This window comes from Indicator indicator, chromosome 9 (genome assembly GCF_027791375.1).
Source record: "Indicator indicator isolate 239-I01 chromosome 9, UM_Iind_1.1, whole genome shotgun sequence".
In the NCBI taxonomy this organism is placed as follows: Eukaryota; Metazoa; Chordata; class Aves; order Piciformes; family Indicatoridae; genus Indicator; species Indicator indicator.
In genome coordinates this window covers 6833748-6854526 of record NC_072018.1, presented here as the reverse complement: position 1 = coordinate 6854526, position 20779 = coordinate 6833748, and the positions used below count along the sequence as shown (strand labels likewise).

The 20779-nt window shown below is 36.5% G+C and overlaps 1 protein-coding gene across 1 annotated transcript in view; it reads left to right on the top strand.

The window, feature by feature from the left end:
- SLX4IP (SLX4 interacting protein) overlaps positions 1-20779 on the top strand; it is a 58553-nt gene that overhangs the window by 8398 nt on the left and 29376 nt on the right. Inside the window, exons 2-3 of the mRNA XM_054383747.1 lie at positions 12999-13088; positions 16461-16584. Of these exons, the coding sequence (XP_054239722.1) occupies positions 12999-13088; positions 16461-16584 (214 nt within the window). The remainder of the gene's footprint in view (positions 1-12998; positions 13089-16460; positions 16585-20779) is intronic.

Below are 20779 nucleotides of genomic sequence, written 5' to 3'. Positions count from 1 at the left end.
TGATTGACTTTTTTTAAAAGAAAAATGCACTATTTTTATTAATGCAAAATCCTATATTACTCTTAGAATTTCATTTTTCGGAGGGGTAGAATCAGATCCGATGAAAATTATTTAACCCTTGTGAGACATGAAGCAGTTAACAGTGAGGGTTGTCTCAGCTTTATTGATGATGGGCATTAAGTTGCAGCACAGCGTGTAGGCATGTTTGTTGCATGTGAACTATTTCTTTCACCCTTACTGAGATAAGCAGGGAAAATGCAGGTTATAAAAAAATCAGATGTACTGCAGACACTTTTAGTAATTTTTTGTTTTCAATTTTTAACATATTGCTGGATAGACATAAACATTGTGACTAAGCATTTCAGTTAGGTGACATCTTAGACACCTTTCATTCGATGGCAAACCTTAACTTCACTGAGCTGCTTTCTTGCTGTCACTTCTTCTGTCACTTAACACTCACCCATTTAGAAGATGCATTATGGAGGAATTGTGACCTTGGCAGGCACAGAGGAAATCTTGAATATTGAAGCATTAGAAGACCTCTGGCAATTTTTTGTTACAGGCTTACTGATAGAGCAAGGAGAAAAGAAATGTGGTAAATGTTAAAACAGATGTATTTTTGGCTAGAAAATGATAAAAATAAAAACAGATTAAAGAACTGTTTTAAACAAGATTAACATCTTATGTATAGAAAGTGTTTTTTTGTTGTTGTGGTGGTTTTTTTTCCCCCAGCAGTTTAGTCAGTATGTCTGAAGCAGAATTGGTCTCCAGAGGGAGAAAGCACTAATTTGAGCACCATTTTCTATCTGCATGCATCAGGAGAGGATGCTAATATGCATCTGTAGAGTTTTGCTATCTACTATGATATCATTAACAACACATTTTTGAAACAGACACATCGACAGCTAATAATCCAGTTTCATAATGTTCATAGCTGCCAATGAAACAATAGGTCTTAATATAGTTGTCTATTTTAGTTAATTTATCCTCTGCACTGGAATAAGTACACAGAAAGACAGATTTTTAGCATATGTGTGAATAACAAACTTTGGCAAATCTTGTTCTTTTTAAACTGCCCATGTTCTCTGTATTTGAGACTTTGTATGATAGGACTAGAAAGCTGTCAGATCAACGTCTAACATCTGTGGTAGGCAAATTAACACAAACTCCATTAAAGCAGAATACAGGTTTGCATAGCACATTGGGAAAAAGTCAAAACACCCATTGTAAAGAGAAGTCATGCATCACAGCCTCCTGGCTTCTTTACAGAAACTGGTGAGTGTAAGGAACAGGGTCATGTGGTTGGTATAACCCGTTCAAATTCTTCAATTTGATTGACAAGGTGCTTCAGCAAAGTCTCTTTCAGAGAGCTGAAGAAGAAGGTCCTCACATAGATTACCTGCTAAAAGGAGAAAGGGGGGTGGAAACAGAACTGGAGTTGAACAGGGAACTTTGGGGCAGACACTTTGTGACTGAGAAGGGAGCTGAATAACAAAGGCTTACAATGAAGTATTGTAAGATCAGTATTGATCAGTATTTTAATAACTGATCAATAAAATGACAGATTGTTAGGTGAATGCAAAGTACTTGGGGGTGAAGGAGAACAGCTTCAAACTTACGGATACAGGTGATAATGGGACCTGAGCACAAGGCCCACCACACAGGAATGACTTCTTAAAGTTTATAATATTTTCTGAAAGCATCAGCTCAATCCACAGAAGCATTTTAAAGAGCAAAGTCAGTTTGGGGGATTAGTAGGAATAGAATGAAGAAAACAGGAGTACTACCATCACTGTGCCATGGTACAAATTGGGGGTACATCTGCTTTTTAAACACTATGTGGACTTAGTTCCTTAGTGGAACTAAGAATTAATGAGAGCTGTGGAACTTCAGTAGAAGGAACAATTTAACTTTCTTCAGCCTGGAAAAGATGGAGCTGGTTGTGGGTGGGGAGTAATAGTGGTCTATTAAATCATGGGTGGCAGGAAAAGATAAATAAGAAATGACTATTCTAATTTAACAACCAAGGGCATATAATTAAACCAACCTGATAATTTCAAATTAACTAGAAAATATGCTTCTTCATGCACATGTGATCTGGTTTTGGGACTGCTTGCCACAGGATATTGCAGATGCCAAATTTCATGCAGTTTTGTAAAGCAGTTTAACAAATTCTAGGAGAAAACAATCACTGATGTCTGATACCAGCTATGGGATCAAAATCCATGGAATCTCGCATTGCTGAATGTCTAATACCTCTACTGAGGAAAGTATCATTATTTGCATATCTGTTCAGAATTTTTCTTGTAGGCATCTAGGACTTATTGCTGTCAGGGCATACAGGTCATTGTGGACATTTGGACTGACCCAGTATAACTTCTTATGTATTTAAAGTGTGCATTTTGCTATATAAAATCAGCACTGTTTATAATTTTAAGTGATCTTAATGTTTTCCACATGTGTTAAAATTATTGCTAATTATCGCTGGAACTTGATTTTTGTAAACATAATTGTGAGAAATATTTTTCACATATTCCTAATTAGTAATATAATCCACAGGAAATTTGAAAAAAAGGGCTTTGAAATGTAAAGCTTCAACTGTTTTTAAATGCATTCCCAAATACCAGTTGAAATTTTAGGTACTGATAGGCCTTCTGAAAATTACCAAAATTATGTCTTTTTTTTTTTTCTTTTACTCTTTGAGGCAGCAGCTTTTTTGATCTCAGTGAAATAGATAAATATTTTTGAGAATAATTCAGTCCCTCATGCCATTTCCCCCCACCCCAGCTTTAAAACAGGACTTACTTAAAATCTTGGCAGCATGTTATTTCTGTTATACTAAATAGCAGGTGAAAATGCGCCATGTGTTAACCACACTATCTGCACATTGTATTTAAAAAGGGCATTTTCCCTTGGATTTTCATTACTTGATTGACCACAACGAGAATGTAATAGCTATCAATGCAGGTAGTGTGAAAAAGAATTACAGAAACTGGCAAAACCAGTTATAGATTAAGCTGTATTTGTGTAAAGTATACACAGTTTGATTTTTTTTTTTTTTCTGTGTCCCTTCAACATTCATTCTAGTATTAAAAACAATCACACTTGGTTTGGGTCTTCTTTTCCCCCTACTGGAAGAGGTTTGACTAACTTGTTGTTTTACAAGTCTTTAGAAGGAAAGTGGTAGGCACTTAATCCTGCAACCTGAGGAACTGAGTTGTAGGAGAAAAAAAAATATTTACAGAAGGATTTGTTTATTTGTTTTTGTTAACAAAACAAAATAATTTTTGCTGTGCCTGCTGCACACCTGCCTTCTTCCTTAGTTGACGTGTTACTGGGTGCCTCAGGAAAGCCTGGTGCTGGACCACTCAGGTGTAGTTTCAGCTGCATCTGGTTTAAGATCTAGTCATCCACCACCTGCTTTTCATTGCTCACAGGTTTTGCTAGGAGAGATATGTGAATAGTCACTCCCTATTTATTTCTACCAAACTGAGTAAGTTTTTTAGTATGCATTTTAAAACAGATGTTTTATCAAAACTCGTTTAGTAGAGGACAGTTTTACCTGTTCAGTTCTGAAAGCAGTAAGGTCTGGAAGAAGTAAGATGAAAGTGGAATAGGCAAAGACAGGCAAATGGGGAGATAGCTTCTTTAACTTGCTCTCGCTTGTCACATACTCTTATGTGTTCAGCTATACATATTTTTATAAATAAATTGTTGCTCCTATTCCTTCTGTATCTTATTGTTTTTCTTTTATGACAGAGTCTGCTTATTATATACTTTGTCAATGCCAGATGAAAACTTTTTTTCCCCCTTAGACATTAAAAACAATAAATTCCTTAGCTTTCCAGCTGGTAATTCCTTGAGGTTTTTGCTGACCTGTTTCCAGTTTGAAATACAATGTATTCTCCATCCAATTGATTCTGCTTTTTCAGCAGCAGGATTTAGAGCATCACTTGCTCACTTGAAAAGCTCATCTGTTTCCTCCCTTGTAACTTTGTAGATAAAGCGCTGATTATTTTGCTGAGCTTTCCTCTGGTTTATGTTGACTAAATATGCTTCCACTTAATGGAAGGATTTTGTCCAGAGGGCATCACTTCTGTATCATGCTTTTTTTCAGTAGTGTATCACTTTCTTACATACGTTGTTTCTGAAAAAGCTTTCATGCAGTCGAAACTTTCCGGGCTTAGCTTTGTTTCAAAGACAAATAAGTTAAAAAAAATACCTCTTTTATGCACTTGGAAAATGTATCGTTTCAACCACCTAAGCAAATTTAACAGTATTAAAAATTTTGGATTTCTAATCCTTTTTGGAAAATAAATGTTTGCTGTATATATTTGTCTTAACTCTAAGTATGTATAATCAATGTATCTTTAATTTGTTAAGTTATTTTGGCATTAAGATTTAACATCTGCAAATATTTTATATTGAAACATGGACTACAGATGTTTGGTGTGGTTTTCTGCTGCCTTTTGCTTCCCACTTTAGTAGTTGCATGCTGCAGCAGGTAATATCTCAATGAGAGGGAGAGAAGTAAATTTTAGAGCAGGTGAGACCTTGTCCCATTGTATAAAAAGGAGCAGAGACTTTGTGAAACAATTGCAAAGTTGGGGAATGTGGAACGATTTCCTGCGTGGGACCTGCCCTCGCTTCCCTGTTCTGTTTTTGGGAGAGGGAAGTCAGCCCATCCCTGCAGCTGTTGTACAATAAACTCAAGAAATATGTTATTGGATCATATGCTTGAGAATTGCTGTTCGCTTCATCTTAGTAATGTGCACATTACCTTCCCAAACAAACATTGTGGTTTATCTCTTCTTCACATGACAGGAATTTTATAAATGTGTTTTCCATGCTATCCGATGGCTGGGTTTGGTTTTTTCCTGACGGTTTACATGAAAAGATACTGAGGTTGGTGTCTTCTAAGCTTCATTTTTATTAATTTTCTAGTCATGACTAGCATATGCAGAAACACATAAAACCAGGTGGTACATTACTAAGCTCCTTAGCTGTCCTGTGTGGTGGTTCTTTTCATGTGTTGAACGAATACATCAGTAGTTTGACAATACATACTTGGTGATCTTTTGTTTATACTTTAAAGTTGGCTCATTAGTCTTAAAATAGAGTATGTAGAGTATGTGAGAAGCTGTGAAAGTTATTTAACCACAAGTCTGAAGAAGGCCTTCAAGCTTTTATTACTGGCTGTAATTTCTTCAGAAGATTATTATGTCATATTACTGTTTGCAATTTTAAGATTTGTTCAAAGCTTAGTCCTCTCTGCTGTTTCTTAGCAGGACTTTAAGTAAGCCCTTCTATGTCTTATGAAGCTCTACTCATTTTAGTTGTTCAGTTTAGTTATTCTGAGGAAGTGTTGACAAAACTGATAGGTACATCTCTGATCTATAGTGCAGAAATCAAAGGAAGTAATGATCATTGTTAATGTTGTTCTCAACATTTAATATGACGATACCTATTGCTTTAGTATATGATCACTGCAAAATGAATGATTAAGACATACAGAGGCTTTTGTACAGGGAGTGCACTGCTTCCTTTGTCTTCCACCTGGTTAAGAAACTAAATCCTAGCAGTGACTTTCTGGCTAGAATCAAAAAGAATGTCCCAAATTCTAGTTTAGTACAGCAGTGACAAGGTCAGTCTTCCCATCATAAGTCACTTTCCTAATACCACAGGGATGCTGAGGGGACTGGAGCATCTCTTACAAGGAGAGGCTGAGAGACCTGGGGCTCTTCAGCCTGGGAATGAGAAGACTGAGAGGGGATCTTATAAATACATATAAATATCTAAAGGATGAGGTTCAGCTCTTCTCACTAGTGGCTTGTGACAGGACAAGGGGCAACAAGTACAAACTAGCACATAGGAGGTTTCAATTGAACTTCTTTACTTAGAGGGTGATGGAGCACTGCAGTAGGCTGTCCAGAGTGGTTGTGAAGTCTCCTTCTCTGGAAATTTTCAAAACCTGCTCAGACACTTTACTGTGCAACCTTATCTAGGTATACCTACATTAGCAGAGGGATTGGACTAGATGATCTCCTGAGGTCCATTCCAACTTCTGCCCCTGCTAGACATTTACAGTTGATAGCTACTAAGCTAGTAACAGGTAGGTAAGGTACTTCTAATCTTTATCTATGCCCACTTACCGAATATCAGGTGATACACAATCTCATGTTATCCTGTGACACTTTGTTGGTGTGTCCAAGCCCTAGGAAATGTCCTTAAAATTTACAATTAAGAATTAATTGCATTTAGATTGTGACTATGTTCAGCTATCCAGTTAATATGGCTTCTTGCTCTCTCCAAGCCAAAGTGTCATAAATTCACATTGCCACAGAGGTAAGTATTTCTTCATTGCTTGCTAGCTGTGATTCAAAAAATACCATAGGTTTATAGTAGTATTTTACAGCAAAAGAGTGAAAGCAGCTTGTTGGAATCTCATATTATCTTTTTATTATCTTGAACAAATACTGAGCTGCTATTTCTGCTTTTCTGGATCAGTTCTGACTCAGGCAGGGACATGGCGTATATCCTTTCAAAACAATGTTGAGATTGCACTGTTACTTGGAGACTTTGCCCTGAGGAAAAACTTGCTTTTTGCAATTGTTTCAGCTCTATGAAGCTCCTTTCAGTATGTAGGCTACAAAACCTCCTGCAGAATTGGGATTGGACCAGCACACATTGACAACCTAAGTTAAGCTTAATTCTCTCATGCAATTTAGGGCTTTTTCAACATTGTACTGCATAGAGCAGTTCTCTGAGACCAGTTCAGATGTTTAAATTAACTAATTACTGCTTAGCTTGACTGTGGGTGATGAGCTGAAGGGCTCTGTTTGCGCTGAAGCATTGTTATGTTGCTAAAAACATGCAGATCTTTTACCTCAGCAGATACTTAAGGAGCTCTTGAAGGAGTTGTCTTGATTAATGTATTTTGATCTGTTAAGTTGGGTGGATTTCTTACAATTATGTGCTCCAACAGCAGCATACTAGTCCTTAAGTTGAAAGTCTCCAGTATTATACATATCTCCATCAGATTTGAAACTGCTTAGATTTCTTTACGTTTTCTTCAGGGTTGTATCATTCACAAGTATTGTTGTATTTTTCTCATAATTTCTTACATTTGATATCCTGCCATCTAGCATCCTTTAAGAGTCTAAAATATTGCCGTGATGTTGCATTCTTGTGTTCTCAGACCACATTTCTCAAAAGATTGTTCTAAAGGCTCATTCTCTGCTTGCATCTCTTTGCTCAGCATGGGAACCTCTGAATGTGATCTTAATGCTCCTACAGCTCATTCATTGCATTTTCAGATAACATCTACTTTTCTTCTGCTAAACCACTACAAAATTAAACACTCCTCCCTTGAGGACTTTCTGATACATAAACTATACTCCTAAACAAGCAAGCCAACCACTTGCAAAAGATTACTTATATTCAGGTTATAAAGGAGAGAATTTTATCCCTACTTCTGCAAGGTCTGAATGCGTTATAGGTTGTCCAGTTCCTGTTGAATTTATGTTTAATTTAATATGGCTATCTTTGAGGGTAGATCTTTAAGTTAGACCCTCCTATGCCATTGTTCTGTTACTCTGATTTTACTGCTGCAGAGTGATCCCATAATTTTTTGTAAGCAGGGGACTAAAAAGATCTAGGCACTGTCAGCTACTGGCTCTAGTCTTTCTTTAACAAGACCAGCTATTTGTCAAAACATTTTTACAATTCTAGTAAATTAAATAGGGTCCCGTTTGAGATTTCCAAAGCTTGGTTGTTTGCTGGATGCTCACAAATTGCAACAGTTTCTTAAACATAGCAGAGGTTAGGCTGTAGGTATGAATTTCTAGTTACTTTTCCAGTTAAGCACATCTTCCATCTTTTCCCCTTATTTCCTATAAGTAGCTGTGGATTCTTCACCAATACAGAGTGATTCAGTGTTGAAGATGGATTTGGGTTGCAACTTGTCTCCCCTGAGCCATGCAATATTTACAACAGACCCCAAGATTTTAAAAATTTCCAAAACAGAGCAGTTCTTATCCAGAAAAGGCAAAAAGTCAAAAGTGGAATTTTATTGTTTTCCCCTCTGATGTTAGCTTCTTCCTTCTTGACCGTTCTGAAGGCTGGCCTTGGATTCTGAATTCCTTGAGTGTTCATGCTTATGGCATCTTCCAGAGCCTTCTCTCTGGTCTGTTCTGCTCTTTCTCTGAATCAGCTGGTGAGAAAACCTTTTACAATCACCAATTCCTCTTGTCAGATGACATTAATCTCATGCCAGTAAAATCAATCACTGGTGACCTGTGTCCTATACATTCTCCTGAAATTCAAAGTTGAGTAACCATCTTGCTTGGAACGGTAGCTGGAGAGGTATTCTTTTTTCCTAGGATAAAAACCAAACCAAACCAAAAACTAAGTAAACAACAAAACACCCCAAACAAACAACCAAAAAGCTGAGCCCTGGAGATTCTGAAAAATATATGTGGAAAAACTATGCATGTATCACATGGTAACTTTCTCTACTTCTTAAAACAATGAGAAATGTATGATGTCAGATGTCAAATGCCCTTTGCTCCCATATAGGCATCAGCAGTGGTAATGACATAAACAGCTATCCTGAGCTGTAGCAGGTTGAGGTATTTGACTACTTGAAAAGTGTGTCCTACAGTTTGGGAAACCTTCTATCTCTTGAGTGATAGTGCTCCTAGACACATTGGTCAGTGAAGGGCAAATTGATTTTGTGTGATGACAAATATCTCTCCTGTGTTGTACATTCAAATTATTTTTTGCCCATTGCTATTGCTCTGGAAGAGGAATCAAAATACTGAAAATTGCTGATGCTAATTTATAAACAGAAGGATAACATACCATTTTCTTTGGGGTCAAAAAAATAAAGGAGCAGAACAAATTTTTACTTCTGACTAAATACCACAAGTCTAAGGGAAAATGCAAAATTAGAAAGAAACAGTCCCTCTATGCTTATCCTGGAAAACTGAAATTCTCCAGTGTGGTGTATGGTTCTCTCCAGTGGAAACTGCAAAACTTTCAAAATTATCTTTAATGTTGATGATAAAGTAAGCTATTGTCTTTCTGTAGATCATTTTAATATAATCAAGTTTTTAAGCTTTTGGTGCTACAGAGACCAGGCTGATCTGAAGCAGAGATGACAAACTTCAAGCTAACTGCTTCTGCAGTGCTGATGGTGTCACTACGCTTGCAGTTATCCCTCTGCTAAGCAAATGCATGTGTGACGACTGCAGCTCACCCCCTTTCTCCCTGCTCCCTGAAGTTATCTAAGCTATCATATGTTTCCTTTTCAACTAAGCTTCAATTAGTTCTGACCCTACAGTCTGCATTTGTAGAATAATCACAGAAATGGGAAATGCTAATATGTGCCTTGGGAGGCTGGCTCTCCAGTCCTGTCTGGCAATAATGATACAGCACATTTGGAATGCTGTAACCGAATACGGGGTCACCATGCTTAGCCCCAGTATTTTTGTTTATGATGACTGTTTTTACACTATTTGAAATGGTGCAGTTTAAAGAAATGAGAGGACCTATGTAGGAGCCCCCTGATTGTAAAGATGAGTGTAGCAACAAAAATGGTTTTCTGGGTTTATCTGCTTATTGGGGATTTAAAATAATAATCCTCTATCTAATATGTGCTTATTCTGGGCCAAGGTTTTACTAGGTTATGAGTAGATGACTTTCCTTGACCGACTTAACCACTTCACATCGGTGTTCATTCTGTTTACATTACATGTCTGGTTATCTTCTTCATTTGCAGAATCTAAGAAGTATTTGATGTGTTTGTGTAAACAGCTCGATTTCTGAAAATATGTTCTGGATTGGATGCCATTATTGTACAACAATGTGTTAGCAACATTTTGAGATCATTTAAAGCCTTTTATTTAATAATAGTGAATGTTATTAAGCTATTACAGTGAGTAACATTAAAAAATGGCTCTTAAAAATGAAGAGTTTTGGAATTCTAGAATTGCAGAGGATACCAACTTGGTGTATCTGTTTCTGTCTGTAATTTTTTAGTGAAAGATTATTCTGTTGATTCTTGATAAAAGTGTTTCCATCAGATCACGCATTTAGGTTTCAGGTATGACAGTCACACCTCTAAAAATTAATTTCCAGTGCAAATTTTGAGATTGAGGTTGAATACAGAACTTTCTGTTCTGTTTGCCCTTCAGTTGCAGTACTTAGGAGTCACAAGTTGCTTCCTGCAGCTGCAGTGACTGGAAATGCTTCATTTCTTCTAAAATGAAAGATTCTCTTTTCATGGAATTGTGCATCTTCAGAATAAAAAATATTTAGAAACTTTTATAAGATCATCAAGTTGATTAATATAAACAGTATACCTTTTTATTCCACTTCCCTCAATTCCCCACAATTATTTGTCTGTACAGAGAACTTTGCCTTTGTTGCTGGAGTGGTGAAAGCTGTACTGAGCTGCTTAGCGTAAATATACGTACATCTGTACCATGTGAAGGCATATCAGCTATAAACACAAGTGAAGGCTATACAATGTACTGTATAATTTGAGAGCATAAAGGAACCCATAAGGGAACTCTTGCTTTTATCATGCTCAGGACTTAGGAAAAACAGGAGGTAAAGAGACTCAGAAATGTCTTTTATGTTCCTTATTCCTTAAGTTGTTGGGGTTTTTTTGTGACAGGTGTGCTTCCTTGTGTCCTGTCCCAAAGGTATTCTGAGTGGCAAAAAAATCCTGTTGGCTTTTGGATGTTGAAATGATTCCATATATGCTATATGCAAGAGTAGTGCTCCAGAACTCGGAGAGAAATCTTCCATTGGAAAAGCTTGTCTGTGACACGGATTTATGCATTATTCCTATGTATTTGTTTTTCTTTGATTTACTGCATATGCTTGGTTTCTTTAATATTTTTAAGATTATTTTAAACTGTTCCATTATGCAGCTTCAAATACAGTTCATTATTTTCCTTTGTTCCAGTTGCTTCAAGATTGGCAAATGAGACAAATATTGGCATTCAAAATAAAATAATTACAAATATTATTTCTCCCTGGAATCTGTATTTATGTCTATATATCTGTAAAGTTTCTGTAGTTAAGAGAAGATGATGCAAGTTAGCATTTAGCATTTGATCATTTCAGATTTTCTTGTATCAATTACTTGTTTGCTGTTGTAAGTGCTAAACTTTGAATAATTTACTGGTATTCTAATATGTACTGTCTGCAATCTTTGAAGTTTAGTAGTCAATTCAAAGGTTTGCTGGAGCTGACTAATGATTCACCAGAGATTTTTGAGTGTTATTTTGTGATCAATTTAAAGCCTGGAAAGGTTTGTTCTTGCAGCCATCTGCAATTCTTGGTTCTCTGGAGGAAAGAGAAGCCTTTTGATAAAATAGATCAAAGCATTCTGCTCTTTCAGTGACTGATACCTAAAAGTAACTTAGAAGTTTTTCAAAATGCCTGTTTCATTTGCCAAACTTTTCTGTTCTGGTTATGATACAATGTTGGTTGTGATTGATATTTTAATTATATTTAAATCTTTAAATAAATACCTCTTTTATGGATAATTTACGGAACTAAGTGTTTTGTTAAACCAGAGGTTTGTAATTTACTAAATATTCTGTCACGATTAATAACATCAATGCTAAACCTTGTTCTTTGTCATGCTAGCTGTACAGGTATTATGCAGGTAAGGGTGCTATCAAAGACTACACATCTGCCATACCATAAGCCCAAGACATAGGTGTACCTCTTGGACTGTAGGTGATATACAACTGTAGTTTAAATATCTAGATACTTATACTATTTCCAGAATTAATTCTGGTTGCAATTGGAATTCTGGTGCGGGGTTTGCAGGTATTTGTTAGTGAAGATCAAATATGGGAATAGAGTTAGGACAGGAAATGTGCATGGCAATGTCCACTTGAAATGAGACCAATCTCGTGCTGGATTGTACATACACATTTGAGATTTGTCAGGAATCAGGATATTGTTTCTATCCCATCAGATGTTCCAGATGTGTGATTGCCATGATCTTACATGTCCAGTCTTCTCAAAGAGTGAGTTTATTGCATCACAGTTGTGGCACAAGAAGCCAAAGCAGAATGATGAAATTGGCTTTTATCTTGCAAGTTAAGTTAAATGATGCCAGAGTGATATTTAGTTCTGTGTTACAGTAGAAGGAAGGGAAGAGCATTCACTTGTAACACACCATACCTCTGTTTATGGAAAGAGGCAGGATTTTCTTGCTAGGGACGAGTCAGTGCTCAGTGGGACCAAGGAGCTGTGTTTGTGTCATTCACCCTTCCTTCTGCTAGAAAATAGTCATTGTAATGACTGACATACTGATGAAAGAAAGCAATTTGATTCTGTATGTCACACTGTCCTCAAAACCTATCCAGGAATTTCAGAAGTAGTTGATGTGTCTTGAGATTTAGCCTGTATCATCCTAACAGCTATATGTATTGTTTATTAATAGGTTAACTTTGTTATCATTTAACCGCTTGAAATATTGGCTACACATCAAATGGCAGTGAATATCAGGTAGTTTTAAAGAACTTTATAAATTTACAATACAAACTAGATAACTAACACGGTGCTAAATTCTCTGAGAATGGAACAATGGGAGTTTGGTGAAGGAACAGCTGATTTTTCATGTTAAAATTTGCTTGAACTCGGATTTAAAAAGGGCATGTAGATAGCAGAAGAAAATTCCATGTACTTGCGCTTGCTGTTATTGTTTAAACCTCTCAATGAGCTATTGAAGACATATCTGGTGCTCATGTTTCTCATTAAGCCCACAATCAATGGTAAATTTGTAATTCCATACTGCATAGTCTTCCACAGTTTTATGTTCTGCCTGCTGTATCTCTGAATCAGATGCATATGCTTACCTGATTGTTTATGTCCTTGTCTGCTCAACATGTGCTTCCTAGCAGCTATGGTTGAACATTTTATTTTCTTTTTTCCATTTTTTTGACTTGTCATTTTTTTTTTTTTTCCAGTGTGGGAACTTTGCTGTTTTGGTGGATGTTCATATTTTGCCTCAAGGCTCCAGTAAAGACACCAGCTGGTTTTCAGATCATGAGAAAGAGGTACAACAAATACCATTTCTATTTCAAAAGCATGTGGCTGCAGAGAAAAAACTTGGATTGACTAGAACTGTTTGGGATTTTGCAGTGTTCTGAGAGGATTGTTAGTTATACCTAACGGTCAGCAGTTGCTGTGGAACCGTATGTGTTTTTTTTAGTCACTAATGACTGCTTTTAATTTGCCTTTTAATTTTTGTGCTCTGTGTGTGTGCATACATGCCTGTGCGAATGCTGTTTTGATTCTCCTGCCTCAATTGTTAATTTTAAAAAACATACATCTGATGAATATTTGTAAATTATCCGAAGTGATGTAAATCAAATTGTGATGGGTATCGTGTTTGCAGATCTTGTTGGTGAAATATCTTTCTATTAATTGTTTTCCCTTGTTCCAAGAAGTGTGAATGATGTTGTGTTTAGATAATGCAAGGAAACATAATGAATGTGCATGATAAGCTCTAGTAGAACCATTGTATTTTATGAAAAGAAACTCCCAGTCTTTAAGCATGTCATCTGTATATCCTGACAGTAATGACATTTTGCAAAGCCAGTGACAAGCAAAATTATGAATGTAACTTTCATCAGATTCAGTGTGATTTCTGCTACAATCTTGTGATGAGTTACTGGTGGGAGTTTTCCCCTGATTCAGTCTATGTGGGAACTTGAGAAGTTCCCTATTGAAAATGAATGCAGGACATGTTTCAAATGCCTGTGGACTTTCCCGCAAGTCTCTGTTACGGTAATTTTCAGCAGATACCTTTCCTAATAATGCTGTAATTAACTTGTCACTACGCCTCAAAGTAATTCTTTTAAATAAAATTAAAAGAAACAGTAAATAAATATCCTGAGGGAGTGAAAGCAGAAAAATTATTTAACAGTTTGTGGTTCATCTGATTTGTGGTTTAAGCAAAGCAAGAAGAAAATAGGGGAAATCTTTTAGACTTATTTTTTTCTGAGCAAATGAACACTTATTATCCCGTCTATTTATAACCAGTTTTGTTACCCTGGTTATCTGACTTTTAAGTGTTTTCAAAATGTATTTTGTAAGACTGCCAAAACAAAAGATATGAATTTCAGGAAATTAGATCATGATTGATTTAATAAAGAGGCATGACAGGGCAGCATTCATTACATTTCTGTAACCACATATTTTGAGTGAAGTACAAAGACTGCATATTTTCGACAGCAGGGAAGTGTGATTCCAACAGCATTACAATTCTCTTCCTGAAAGTCCTATGCAGAACCTTTGTTGAAATGGGAAGAGAAATATCAGTGAGGTATTCTAGGCAAATTATGCCTATCATTATATCTATCTATATAATATAACATAGATAGGGGGGGGTTGAGTGTTGTTTGGTTTGTGGTTTGGTTTTTTTGTTGTTGTTGGTTTGGGTGTTTTGTTGTTTGTTTGTTTTGTTGTTGTTGTTTGTTTCTATTTTTTTGTAATAGCTTTTACAAACTCATTGCAAGCAGTTTTCTACACTTCTGTTGTTTCCAAATTCTGGAAAATGCTAATGGTGGTAACAGCCTTCTTTGCTTGTCTGTGGGAAAAGCAGATGTGTCTTAGACCCCATGATTTCTGCTGATCCTCTACTTGTCCTGGTTGAAAGTCAGCAGCTGCTGTTTGAAGTCATGCAGTCCCAGGCAGAGGGAGGGAGCATTGCTGGCTGGTCAGCTGCCAGCCCCTGCTTGGAGCATGGGTCATCTAGAGTGGTCTGGGAACAAAATGAGTGCAAATAAGCATGAGGCTGGTGTGAGAAAATGCAGTGCACCTTGTCTAGGTGGGTATCCTGAAGAGTACAGTTGACACACTGCTGCCACATGTTATATAGAGTCATGCAGGGATTGCTGCAGCACACAAATTGATCCATTTTGGAGTTTTTCTGTTTTGGTGCCCTTCAAGTTTTCCCTGCCCTTTCTCTTCTATCTCTTTTGCCCTGGAATGACACAGTCAAACTTCTATCTTTGTACTCTGAGAAGCATTTATTAAACTGATTTCTATTGTGCCATTGCTATGATTCTCAATACGCATATAGAAGACCTCAGTAACAAGTTCTTTTTAGTGTTGGAAAGTATGTAGAGGTGATTTTCTTCAAGCCCACTCTTCTTTATACTTCCTTAAATATAGGTCTCTATGTTTCTTTATGGAGAATCATTTAAGTAATATTTCCATAAGCATAACAACTAAAATATTTTCCATGTAAATGAAGGAAGTGCATGCTAACCTTTATTGTTGCAGAAGGAACCAAATGCACACTGTTTCTGCTGCTTTCTAGACCTTTTCATTCTAACCTGAATGCATAGTCCTGAAAAGGAATGTGTAATGAGATCACTTTAGTGAGCTAAACAGAAGGATAAGTAAATACAGTCTTTATAGCTGTACTCTTCAAGCAGAAGGGAAAATGTATTTATTACTGTAAGGAGAAAATACTGTTTGTGGTTGATCAATGTAGGTGTGTTGCTTTTGTTTAAAGCAATATGTTAAAAATTTGGTTCTTTTTGTGGTCTCGAGATTAACCAAAACTAAATTTCAAACCCAGATATTTTAATTTAGATAGTGATAGTATAATTAAGTCTGTTGTCCAAATATTGTGAAAAGGTAAAATTTTTGTGCATCATGGAGTTGTCATTTCTGTGAGCACATAGTTATGCTCTATGGAAACTGAGCATACTGAAGGAAAAGTCTCAAATACTTGTGTATGAAGTCATCTGAAAACTTACTCCGCTATTGAAGTGATTAATTTTTTGCCTTTACTCCAAGTATATTTTTCTGTGCTTATTCTTGAACGATATGTGGATTTTACTGGGCTTTGTTGAAGAAAGAATGAAACATGAACAGTTATGTTCAGGAGCAGACAAATCAAAATGAACAAGAGAAATTAGGTTGCTGTGACCTAATGAATTCTCAGTTTGCCCCCAAAATAACACTGAATTGAACCAAATGATCTATTTATAGGTATGTTGACGTACAGGGATTCTTGCAGAGAAGTGTGTTGACAATTTCTGCGAGGATTTTTACTAATACTTTGCTTAAACACTTAATTTCAGAATGCATTTTTTCATACCTTGCATACAAATTAAATTAATTAGCTATTAAAAACAATTATTAGCATTGTAATATAATCTATTTCTCATTGGCTGAGAAATTCATCATCTATTTTGCCTCTTGTTTTGGCGCAAAATTGATTTATTCTTCCTTTCCTTGTTCCCATTCATTTCCTAAATTATGTGCTTTTCACCTCTGCTACTTCAGTCCTTAGCTGCAGATGTTTTTCCATTTTATGTGCCAAGGGAGTGATTTTTATATTGATTTCTCCTCTGTGTCTGTGGGCACGGATGTAAATTTAGAACTAAATAGGCCAATGGTTACTCTTTCAGGAGCTCTGCATGCTACTGGAGGAAGTTGTTGCTTCAAGGGTCAAACACTATTTGGAAACACCTAAACAACGTGGTCAATGGAAATCAATGGAACATGAATCATCTGGTCCTCTGTTTCTTACTGGTAAAATAAATTATTTCACTTATTGTGAAATAAAGTAAGATAAAGTATGATGGAAACTGCTACTCTTTGTTTTGTTCCTTGAGAAATTTGCCATTGGGAAAGTCAGTAAACCTGAAATAGCTGGTCTTTGACTCTGAAATTGTTTTAATGAAAAATTAAGAGGGTTTTATTAAAAAAAATAACATAGTGCTTGTGCTATTAGTATAAAGTGTAGAGTCTTGCCCCTGGGGAGGAATAACACTATACACCAGTATAAGTTTGGGGTTGACCTGCTGGAGAGTAGCTCTACAGAGAAGCTCCTTGGAGTCCTGGTTGATGAGTTATCCATGGGACAGCAGTGTGCCCTGATGTGTCTAAGAAGGTGAATAGTATACTCAGTGTGTCCAGAAGATTGAGGGAGGTTCTCTCCCTCTACTTAGCCCTAGTTAGACCACATCTGGCATATTGTATACACAAGGATGATTAAGGGACTGGAGCATCTTTCGTACAAGTAAATACTGAGAGACATGGGGTTGCTTGGAGAAGAGAAGGCTAAGAGACCTTATTAATGTCTACAAATATCTGAAGGATGGCTGTCAGGAGAATGGAGCCAGTGATACCCAGTGATAGGATGAGAGAAAACTTTACTGTGAGGGTGATGGAGCACTGGAACAGGCTGCGCAGAAAGGTTGTGGTCTCCTTCCTCTAGAGATCTTCAAAACCCAGCTGGACGTGTTCCTGTGTGACCTACTGTAAGTGGCCCAGCTTTGGGGGGGGGGGTTGGACTTGATGATATCTGGAGGTCCCTTGCAACCCCTGGCATTCTGAATAAATCCTGTATTTCTGGGTCCTCCAAAATTGATGGAAAGCTTGCTGGTTTGTTAAGTCTCCTTTCTGCTCGAATGTGTAGTTTAGAATTTTTTTTACATTTAGATATAACACCTTTACTTCCTGCTCTTCTGACAATATGTTCAATCTTAAAAAGTTACATGATGGTGGGATAAATGGTATTTGTCACTGGGCTGGTGTTACTGCAGCCTTGGTAGCAGTGTTGATGACCTTGGAGTAGTTACTGTGCAGAAGAGAACAGTCCAAAGAGCGTTTACTCAGTTGGAATTTTGGGGGGGGGGGGGTGGTGGTGAGGCTAATAAGTGCAATTTCAGTACATGCGTGCTTTAAACTAGAGGTAATGATGGCCATAGCTTTTGCTGTAATGTGAGGTCAGCTTTAGGGCCAAATGACTTGCCAGGTTTTGTTTATTATTATTATTTCGCTGGCCATGGTGGTCATCATGGTGGGTTTTACAGTTGATAGGCTTATCTGTTGGTGTTATATCACACAAGTGATTTTTCTTTAAGTAGTTCCTAGAAAATAATGACACTTTTGTGCTTTTTATTGTTTTGTTTTGTTTTGTTTTAATTACCAGCCTGAAGCACATTATAAACTTTTCACAGAAAAGAGCTGCAATAGTAAAGCCTTCTGTTGGCAATAGTTTCTCACAATTCTTTAAATATATTGAAATGGATGTCTACTGAAATATGAATTCCATCACAAAAGCAATTCCATAATTTCAGCATACAATAAATATACTGATAAACTTTTTGCAATTCAGTATGTATTATATTAACAATTTTAATTCTGAACATATTCTTTGTTTTTTAAAATGTTTTCAGTTCCTGAAAAGGTATATTCCTATAGAATTCTAGTTGCAGCTTTGAACATTACTACCAATATTAGTGAGTTTTTAGCACGGGTTTAAACAGTTCTTAACAGAGGTTAAATCCTGTATGGTTTGCTGCTTATTACAAAATTTTGGGTATATGTGGGAGCCAGATTATTATAGCCTGACAGGAGGGTTTTTTTTTCTACCCACAAGAACACAATACCACGTAAGCCAAAAATGCTTCAGGACACTAAAGGATTTTGAAACCCCTTTTTTATCCTTGCAATTTGTAACTATATTTTGTCCCTTTAGAATATTACCAATGTATGTAAAACACAGGAAGCTTCAGGTCTCCATACTTTTCTGGGTTTGAGTGAACAAACAGAATTTTCTTACAATGAGAGTACAGGTACATTATCAAGGGTGGGATCAGAATTTCTGAAATTTGTTGAGGTTCTTCTGTGTTTTCTTTTACTGGGTGGTGTTTTGTCTTGTTGGTTTTTTAAAGTTTTCTACCTCAGTAAAAAGTAGGTTTTAAGAACAATGATTTTGTAAGATAAAGCTGCCAGACATAATTTTTTTGTTTGTTTCAAATACGTAGACAGATGCAACAATAATTTGAGGGTGTTCATGGGATTTTAGGGTCCTATCTTTCCTTTCAGATTGTTAACTTTTTAGTAGCAATACTGGTATGACATCCCAGGGTTGTGAACTGATCTTCTGCTTGACTCTTCCCTTATTTCCTGAAAATTAAAAACTTAAGGATATGAATTTGAAGAGGTCATCAGTAACATCTATGACAGTTTTAGATTAAAGAATATTTACTTTGGATAAAGCAGAATTATTGTTCTACCAGTTTTCTGCTGTTAATCTCACTGTCATTAATTAACACGAAAGAAATAAAGGAAGAAAACGGTCTGTGATAACAACATTCATGTTGAACTTCAATTTCAAATCCATCTCTCTCTTCTTATCTCGGCCTGCTTTGCTCAGGGCTGTAATTTGTAAGAAAGGAGTGCTTTGTTCAAGTCCAAGAATCAAGTTTATTCAAGTTGCATTCAAGTCTGTTCTTACCTGAGAAGGAAATAAGAGAATATGCGGGTGTTCACTGAAGCAACTTGGACCTACCTCTGAGGCACTGTCCATTTTAGGTGAGCCACAAGTCTTTAACAATTACCATCACTCAAATGTGGCTCCAAAACCTCTTGTGTTTTGCCCTCCTCTGTGGGATCACAGGTTCTGTTTGCAGAGTGTAGTGAAATGTTTGTGGTTTTTTTCCCCACAAACAGATGAAGTTCATGAGAGCCAGGCCAGTGTTTGGCTGCCAAGTGTTTTATAGCATGCACAGAAATGCACAAGCTTGGCATGTGGCTAGTGACATGCATACTATAGGTGCTCCTGGTGATATATTAAAGCTTACAGCTATTGTTGTATTTGGAGGTTATTAGAAGTTTTTGAACTCTGCAAACTGAATGTGGTTTCTTTTGCTCAGAGTTGTGCAAGTCTGTGTCTAGAGTTCCACAGCTGTACAACTCCTGCTATTATAAGTAACAGAGTATGTATGGAAGGAACATTAAGATGCTTATTAGCCGGTTATTTACTACTTGAAGTATCCCAGGTCAGGATTCCATCTCTGTTTAAACTCACATCTTTTCAGGTCAGTTTTCACTAGCTTACTCTCCACATTGCAGGATATATCAAAAATTTATTAGAATCATAATTATTAGACTAGTGTTAGTAACATTTCAGACTACCCCTAATATCAAAGCGTGTGGTATTAGGATTTTCTTCAGAAACAGATGCCAACCTACCTTCCTTCGATGAGCAGATCTCACCCTGCTGTCTAGATCTGTTACGCAAAGACTATTGTTAAGCTGTCTTCCATAACTATTTTGAAGACAAAATTTTTACCTATCACCATTGCTTTTTAGTATTAGTGTTATATTATGCTTAATGTTATTTAATATCCCCTTTTAGTTTGGTGGCATGTAATATAAATATCCATGCATGTTACTTGTTAATTTACATTTATTTTTCATTTAAGTTACACCCACACAGCAGTGTGTGGTGGGTTGCATACCATCTCATTAGGAAATCTGTGGGTGTTACACACAGGAGAAGAAAGAAAAAAAGAATGGAAAAATGAGAGAAAGTAGCCAAGACAAGCAAGTTCTTCCTATGCTTCCTTTTGTCTGAACAATTTCTCCACCCCTCCCAAATGGCTAGTATGAACAATTTGCCAACGTAAGCTTTAATTTAGTCTTTGGACATAGGCTTTGGTATAAACTCCTGGTTTCCTGTGTTTAATTAATGTCCAAAAGTGCTTGAATTTTTGTTGTTGATTTGGTTTGTGGTTTTTTTTGTTTGTTTGTTTGTTTTTGTTTTTTTTTTAAGAAAAAATTTAAATCAGGTAGATTTTCAAAGATTTCATTTTGCCTGCATCCAGTCTGCATGGACAAATAGTGCAGGAAGGATATCTACCAGGTATGAATTCCTTGTGTTATTTGAAGCTGAGTAAACATAAGCTCTCCAATAACAAACCCCATGCATTAG